General features: G+C 46.5%; 1 protein-coding gene across 1 annotated transcript in view; it reads left to right on the top strand.

Moving 5' to 3' along the window:
- The window catches only part of ACACA (acetyl-CoA carboxylase alpha), a 159055-nt gene that overhangs the window by 24588 nt on the left and 126211 nt on the right, over positions 1-8256 (top strand). Inside the window, exons 12-19 of the mRNA XM_025210303.1 lie at positions 1090-1251; positions 1926-2089; positions 2722-2872; positions 3448-3551; positions 4380-4461; positions 5511-5656; positions 6603-6753; positions 8161-8256. The exon at positions 8161-8256 is cut by the window's right edge and continues 36 nt beyond it. Of these exons, the coding sequence (XP_025066088.1) occupies positions 1090-1251; positions 1926-2089; positions 2722-2872; positions 3448-3551; positions 4380-4461; positions 5511-5656; positions 6603-6753; positions 8161-8256 (1056 nt within the window). The remainder of the gene's footprint in view (positions 1-1089; positions 1252-1925; positions 2090-2721; positions 2873-3447; positions 3552-4379; positions 4462-5510; positions 5657-6602; positions 6754-8160) is intronic.

Raw genomic sequence — 8256 nt, 5'->3', positions numbered from 1 at the left:
GGAAGATGCATTTAGACATGACTTCATTAGGTGACAGACCGAACAGTGGACACCATCAAGTTGAGTGCACTATTTTGCAAAGCTCACCCCAACAAAAAGGTGACCTTCCCCCTCCCCTCCCCACCTACCTTTCCTTACTGCAAAGATTCACTGTCCCAGTGCTGGCAGTCAACACCACAGCCACATGCTGTTTCAGCAGACAGCCCGGTCATCTCCACTGGGCCCAGCTGCCATTCATCTTTGGACTCATTTCATTATCAGACTTTGCTGGAGCTCTCTACCTGCCAAGACAGCTAGAATTCTTCAGCTGTTCAGATGCCTTCCTTGTGTCCTTGACATGCATCTCTGCCCATCTCGTTGGTCCTGAGATTTCTGAGGAAAATGAAATAGCTCTGTCATGTGCCATATGCTTAGGCACTTGGGTCTGATCAGTCTGCAATGCTGCCTATAGTCCCATTACCTGCTTTGCCTGACATAGTTTCATAGAAGTACACTTAGATCCTGCCCCTGAATTTAGAGGTTACCAGTCAGCTGTGTAGTGGTTAGGATTCTGTCAGCTGTTTCTAGGCCTCTGGGTTCATTTAGAGTATCTTGGACTTGTACCTTGAATGGGTTACCCGTCCTGCAGATGGGATATGTGCATAGTTCACATACACAGGGGACCTATCTTGTCTACTGGAGAAGCAGCATGATTTGAGAAATAGGGCACAGGACAGGTCGTTAAAGGCTTATGATTCTATTCCCACCTGTTCCATAGACTCTCTGCTTGAGCCTGGGCTAATGACTTCCTTTCTGGATGGTAGTTCTCCCTGGTTCTAAAATAGAGATGGTACTCGCCCAACACTGTGTAGCACTTCAAGATTGACAAGCGACAAGGACCAGACCGCTGCTAAACATTTTTATTGGGTGCATCCTGCAGGTAAAGAATGGTGATGCTACACCTGGAATAAAAGCCCTGGACTCACAGAAACGCACATAACAAACATCCAGCTACTAATGCAACCTGTGTAATGAACCTGTCAAGGTTATATAAAATGGTTCTGTGTACAAGAAGCAAATCCCAGCAAACTGTTTAATGTTCTCCTCTAGATTGCCATGGGGATTCCTCTTCACCGGATCAAAGATATCCGAGTTCTGTATAGTGCTTCTCCATGGGGAGACACACCCGTTGACTTTGAGAATTCAGCCCATGTCCCCAGTCCACGTGGTCATGTGATTGCTGCTCGTATCACCAGTGAGAATCCAGATGAGGTAAATGCTCCACTCAGTGTGTCACTTGTTCCCATTGTTCCTATGTCTAGTTCTAATGCCCTAAAGTCATGTATGCATAATTTAAAGTGTGAACCCAGACTTTAAATAACAAATTCATGGACAATAAGGGAGAAATCCTTTAGTTGATTGTTTAGACTTTGGTTTAGTATTAGGAGACACAATTATATACATGAAGGCAGGCGAGATATTACAGAATATCTGTATGATCCAGCTATACCCTTACATTTATGGAGTCCCTCTAGGTCCTGAAATGCCTTCATCACTGAACTGTTTGCTTTCACATGATAATATGTGACTATGGACTGCAGCTGGTAACAGTGAAGAGATTAATAACCACAGGCATATAGGACAGGAAACCTAGGTCCTTTGTCAAACGCAGCAAATGCTGCATTCTAGCATTGTCTTGGCTCTTGCTAGTGGCTTGGTATTGAGCCCTTTATCCTTTCCTGGGTGTTTTTGGATGTCTCCCACCAGAAATAGATGGAGCTTAGTCCTACTTAGCCTGCTTCCCATCAAAATGTAGAGGGGTGCAGCTAACTTGGGGTGTGCACCACTCCACTTGTTGACTGTTACTTTACTTTCATGCCTGCTGCTTCCAGCATACTTGCTTGTTCCTTTTAGGATATGTAACCACTGAATGCTTTTCCTTGCAGGGTTTTAAGCCCAGCTCTGGAACAGTCCAAGAACTGAATTTCCGCAGCAATAAGAATGTCTGGGGTTATTTCAGTGTTGCGGCTGCAGGGGGACTTCATGAATTTGCTGACTCTCAGTTTGGGCACTGCTTCTCATGGGGAGAAAATCGTGAAGAAGCCATCTCGTAAGTAGCCAGAATAACAGACCAAGTATGGAAATAGCTCCCTTTGGGGACCTGGTCCTACAGGCACTGTGTCTGAAATTCCTGTAGGCACCATGTGAGGTTTGGATTCATTTGTATGCAAATCCAGCCTCTTGGAAGGGATCTGTAATCCTTTGTGACAGCTATAATTTAGGACCCAGTGAACAAGGGTTTATGTCCAGCTCAGCTTCCTCTATTCGAGTGGCTGCTTGGAAAACAGTGGGGAGAAAATGCCTTGGGGAAGGAGACTGGGTTGGAATCTAAATCTGGAGGAGCTTTTCTGTTTGTGCTTTTTTGTGTGTGGTAACTTATTTCAGTTTCGTGTTGTAAATAGGCTTTCTTAGGAAAAAAGCCCTCAGTGGTTTGACTGTTGTGTCTTGGACTTAAAACTCACCAAGTCAGTGTGAGGTCCATGTACAGAATTACTGTGTGAACTCATTTTTCCATCAAAGAGTTGGTAGAACTTGTTTTGTATAGTTGCGGTGTGTATGTGTCTGTCTGTGCCCATATAAAAATCAATCAGTGGGGATATTCATGGGTGGTAAGAGTTGAGGTATATCAGGATACAGAAAGCTGGGAATTAGACATGATGTGTGAATTCTTCTCTCTTCCAGTAACATGGTGGTGGCTTTGAAGGAACTGTCTATCCGAGGGGATTTCCGAACCACTGTCGAGTACTTGATTAAACTGCTGGAGACGGAAAGCTTCCAACAAAACCGCATTGATACTGGCTGGCTGGACAGGCTCATTGCAGAGAAAGTTCAGGTACAGCCTTTTGCTTCGGAAGACTCTACGTTGCAGGGTGGGGAGGGGAAGAGGGGAGGGTAAATTGTTGTGGAAGAAAAGACCTTTCACTCTCTTGAAAATTTGGTACTTGCTGGCTACAGAGCATAGAGACCTAGCAAACGGAGGTTGTTCTCTGTAGGACCCCGGAAATATTTCTGTTAAGCTCAGTTCTTGTCCCTTCACACCATAAGCATGAAGCAGTCTTAAAGTGCTTGAAAAGGCTCCTCGTGTAAATAAGGATTAGGCCTGTAGTCTTCACTGGGAGTTGTGAACACACAGCTGTGAAACTCATGCAGTAACTCAAAATTAATCTGAGTGAGAACAAAATTGAAATGCTTCCGTTTACACCACTATAGAGGTGACCTGTCTATTTGTGCCGTTGCCTGCCTGGCAATTTAAGTTAAAGGGAAGTTCAGCCTTGAATGGTACATGCAGCTGAGAGCATCGGCCCTCTCAACTATGGAGAGGCCTGTAGAGGAAGAGAATGAAGCGGAAGGGATTATGCATGTGGAACGACTGTGGCTTACCCTTCATCTTGTATCCTTTTCCTCTAGGCAGAGAGGCCTGATACCATGCTAGGAGTGGTGTGTGGGGCTCTGCATGTGGCTGACGTGAGCTTCCGTAACAGTGTCTCCAACTTCTTGCACTCTCTTGAGAGGTAAAATTGCTCCTGGTGGACAGTAGTGTTGACAGACAGATGTCATACATCATGAAGGCCATGTCTGCTTTGATTCAGCCCAGGCTAGAAGAGGCCTTATGCTTACTTTTGCCTGCCAGTTGCTCTTTGGCCGAGAGCATTGGTGTTCTTAGGCCAGTACTTGACAGATGTCCAGGCGTGTCCCAAAAATCCCCTTGTCATTTACCCAAATTAGCACACTTCTTGGCTGTTTCAGCAGAGGTGCCAAGGGCTTGAGTGGGTCATAATTGTGAACCCTATTCTTGCTCCTGGATGTCAGGGTTGAAGTTGACATATTCATTCTTCAGAGCTGTATATCAGCTCAAAAGTTTCTAGGAGAGCTCAGAAAATCCCCTTATATTCACATGTGCAGGAGCCCTTTTGGAAACCAGCCTCAGTGCTCTAATTCAGACTGTATCTCAGATGATGTGCATAATTCTTTTTTGAATGAGGCTTTTGGCATTGCCAGCCCTGTGTGCAGGGAGCCTCTACACCGAGGAACGGTCATGAGAGAGTTGTAGAAAAAGGAATTGCTTTTAACCTGACAAAATTGTCCAGTAAATCTAATTTGACATTACAGTGCAAACTTATCACCATGAGGAGAGCAAGTGAGTGGATGGGTGGGGATAGTAGGTCTGCATTGAATGGAGGTGCTGTTTTGGGTTTCTTTAAATGATGGATGTCTTTTAAGAAGCAGTGATATAAGGGTGTTGCCAGTGCTATCTCCAAATGCCTGCGTGCAGCTCCCAGGCCCTCTAGTGGCCATTCAAAGGTTCTGAAAGATAAGTCTTGCATGTTCCCATCTTCCAGGGGTCAGGTCCTGCCTGCTCATACTCTGCTGAATACAGTGGATGTGGAACTCATCTACGAAGGACGGAAATATGTGCTGAAGGTACATCGTGCAGCATGGAGCTTGTCCACTGGAACCATCTTGCATGTGCTGGGCTTGAGGATGGTCTCGCTTTTCAGTGACTTTAATGAACAGGGAAATGCAAGTCAAACGCTGTGGCGGGACGATGGAAATGGGGGGAGCTAGACAGAAGTTTTCTCTGCTCTGGCAGGCTTGGAGACTACAGCCACAGCCTCCCGTGCTGAGACCCTCTGTCCCACTGCAGTTCCCTGTTGTGAGATCCCTGTCACACCTCCAGATCACAAACACCACTTTTGATTTTAGACTTTTAGTACCTTGAGATCAGCATGCATGTGATAAAGAGTGTTTCATTACAGGGCGGCCTGGACATGCTGCCCATTATAAGACCTTGCATTCCTTTTATATCTGTGTTTCAGATATATGCAGATGCTGCCTCAAATTGAATTTTTTTGGAAAAGAGGGAGCCATTTAGGGGTTGAGGTAAACTAAGATGTTTGCAGTGGGGAGGTGGTGGGGGCAGGGGATGGGGGATGGTGGAACTGAGCTTGGCCAGCTGGAGGGCCATGTGGTAGAGTTAAGGGTTTTAACCTTATACATGTGTTAGTCTGATTAGTCTGACGTTAAAACAAAAAGAAAAAGAAGAAACAATGACATGGAAAAAAACCCATGTTAAAAGAGCACCATTAAACTTGCAGAGCAGGGCCTTACAGACAGAAGCATCCTTTTTGCCTTGATTCCTCCACAGAAGTAGGTGGAAAAATTGTATATGATGCACTATCTTTTAATTACACAATATGCGTAAGGGGACTCAGTTAAGTTCTCCTTAAGGCCCTCCTTTATTCTGGCATTTCCTAGCTGTTGCATGCATAAGTTTGTAATGCTAATAACAATCCTTTAACATGGGTTTATCTAAAGTAAAACCAATGACTGAACTTGCTTTATATTTTTTCGTTATTTAATGGGTGTACGGAGAGTCACTTACAAACTCCCTGCCTGTTGCTGCATTGCATACTGTGTCACTATTTCCATGTTTCTTTTGCATGCTGCTCCATGTTCTCTTGGCCCCATAGGTGACCAGGCAGTCTCCCAATTCCTATGTGGTCATCATGAACAACTCCTGCGTGGAGGTTGATGTGCACCGATTGAGTGATGGAGGACTGCTCTTATCCTACGATGGCAGCAGCTACACCACCTACATGAAGGAAGAAGTGGACAGGTAGCAACCTATGCTCTGCAGCGGTTCTGAACCTTTTTCAGTAGACGTACCCCTTGATCTCAGAGTGAGACTTCATGCACCCCCTTTCAATGGGAAATTAATTTTTTAGGCCCTTTGACCTGTGTTAGACAATGTATGAAAAATACCTCATGTACCCCCTCGAGGCTTCACGTAGCCTCTGGGGTACATGTACCCCCGGTTCAGAACTGCTGCTCTAAAGATCCTGTACGGTCATCACCAGGCCTGCCTGTGATGAGAAGCTGGAACAGTCTTGCCAGTGGAAATGGCAGGTGTGCTGATTCAGCATCCAGACAGAAGCTTAGAGATGGTCTCCAGCCTCTGGAGCTTATACCACCTGCCTGCTTTGGGCTGCAGGAGGTCGTATCCTCTGGGCCAGCTCTAATGAAACTAGCTAAAAGTCTGAAAAGGTCCTCACATTTCCTGAATTGAAATAGGCTGTAGGCATCTAAATGCAATGTCTATTTGCAATGTGCGAGTTTTACCACAGGGGCGTGGATTCTTCTCTGTTTCCCTCAGGGCACAGGAGGCGGCTGCAGCGTGGGAGGGCTGGTGAGTGTTTTTCCCAGCTAGCACTTTGATGTTACAACAGCTCCAGCTATCAGTAACATGAGTCTTGGCCTGTGCAGAATTTACCAGGTTGAGAGTCTACCAGCAGCTGATTCCAGCAGTAGTCAGTACATACCGACTTGGAGGAAAGCAGATGAACTATGCTCATGCAGGCTGGGGACAGATGGTCATTCCTCCCCTGCCTGCACACCTCTGTACTGATACAGTTATCCCAATCTTCACTTGTAGAATCATAGGTCTGCACTCAGGGACAGCAGCTGTGTTGTTTCTTTAATTTGCCTGGCTGTGGGTTTCTTCTTCCCATGCTCTTCCCCAAGTGTGAGATTCCAGTGCAGTGATTCCTCATCTCCTTCCCTAGATATCGGATCACGATAGGTAATAAGACCTGTGTGTTCGAGAAGGAGAATGACCCATCCATCCTGCGCTCGCCCTCTGCTGGGAAGCTCATCCAGTACGTGGTGGAGGATGGAGGACACGTGTTTGCAGGCCAGTGCTTTGCGGAAATAGAGGTAAAAAGGCCGAGCTGGCTGTAGGCTCTGGATCTGCCCAGGAGCCAAGCTGAGTGGGGAACTTAGGACTGCTGTGAAACTTGAGTGGAAAACCAGCAGATTAAACAGGGATCAGTCGGGGGAAGGTTTCTGATGTTCTTTCATAACATTCCCGCTCTAAACCACCTCTTTTTTACCGTGTCTACTCAGGAGGCAGAAAAAAGGGTGGCTGGGTTAGGCTGAGACAGCTTTGCAGGTAAATCAGAACATCAGGAAATCTTTCTATGAGAAGCCAGCCTTCTCAGCAAGGTCCAGTGGCAACCAGAGTGCATGGGAGCAATGGCCACCACTTTTCCATGGACTGGCCAATGGGAAATGACCCACAGCAAGCTAGGAGAGGCAGCAATCTTTTCTCAGAGCTGTCAGGACAGAGGACAGCAGTCTTAGCAGGTCTTGTGGCAATTGAGGTGATGCCGATCCATACCCAGGGGCCAAGGCTCTGGGCTAGGATTAGGCGAGGAGTGAAGTTGTCTCTACCCAGATGATTAGTGATTGAATGAGTTGATGAATTGTCCCTCCTCCCTTCCCCCAGAGATTACTTAACTCCTGAAGAGAGGAAAGTTAAGCAATTCCTTAGTCACAGTGAGCAATGGCCAGGGCTGATGTAGGAGAGCAAGGGCTCAGATGAGAGGTGAGTGTGTGGAAGTGAGTAGCGATTAAACCAGTGCGGAGGGAAGAGAGGGTGGGTCTGAAAGAGGCGGGATTAAATTGTGCATTATAGGAAAGTGTAGGAGACCATATCAAGCACTAGATCTGTGCTGTTTGTGTAAGAGCTTCTGTGTTGTAACGCAGCTGTGGCTGATAAGACTTGCCTAGTGGCTGATGGCTGTGCTACATTCTGTATCGAGAGCAAAGGTTGACCCGTATCCTTCTGTTCCAAATTCAGAGACCCCCGACTCTTGACCTAACGGAGAATTTTCATTAGCAAAGGGCAGCACAGGGCCTGTGACTCAACACAGTTGTTCTAATGCCCTCCACTAGAAGCCAATACATTACTGTAGCTCCTGTCATTGATTCTCCTGCTTGTGACCTTTAGGCTGTGACAGATGAAGCAGGCTGCTGCAAGCTGGAGTCATCAGTGTAAAGCCTTTTATTTATTCATGGACTCCAGAAGAGTTGAGATTCTTCTCTTGGCTGAGTCTGGATTCCTGTTACTCTACTTTATGGCCTGGCCCCTTGCTCTGGTTTTCACCTCGGGCCTCCTGAGGTGCTTTCCCAGCATGAGTCTATGCTTTGAGCCTTGGTTGAATGCAGAAGACTTGCCCTCATTGAGCTGTCTGTGGTGCAGAATAGCAGCTGCTGAAATGTGAAATGCAAACAAAACAGGGAATCTGGAAGCCAAGTATGTGATCTGTCGTCTTGCTGCAGGTGATGAAGATGGTGATGACACTGACAGCAGCAGAATCGGGCTGCATCCACTATGTCAAACGCCCAGGGGCAGCACTGGACCCCGGCTGTGTGATT

Source organism: Alligator sinensis, unplaced genomic scaffold (genome assembly GCF_000455745.1).
Source record: "Alligator sinensis unplaced genomic scaffold, ASM45574v1 scaffold118_1, whole genome shotgun sequence".
NCBI classification, from domain to species: Eukaryota; Metazoa; Chordata; order Crocodylia; family Alligatoridae; genus Alligator; species Alligator sinensis.
Note: the sequence above shows the minus strand (reverse complement) of the source record. Positions and strands in the feature narration are given on the sequence as shown.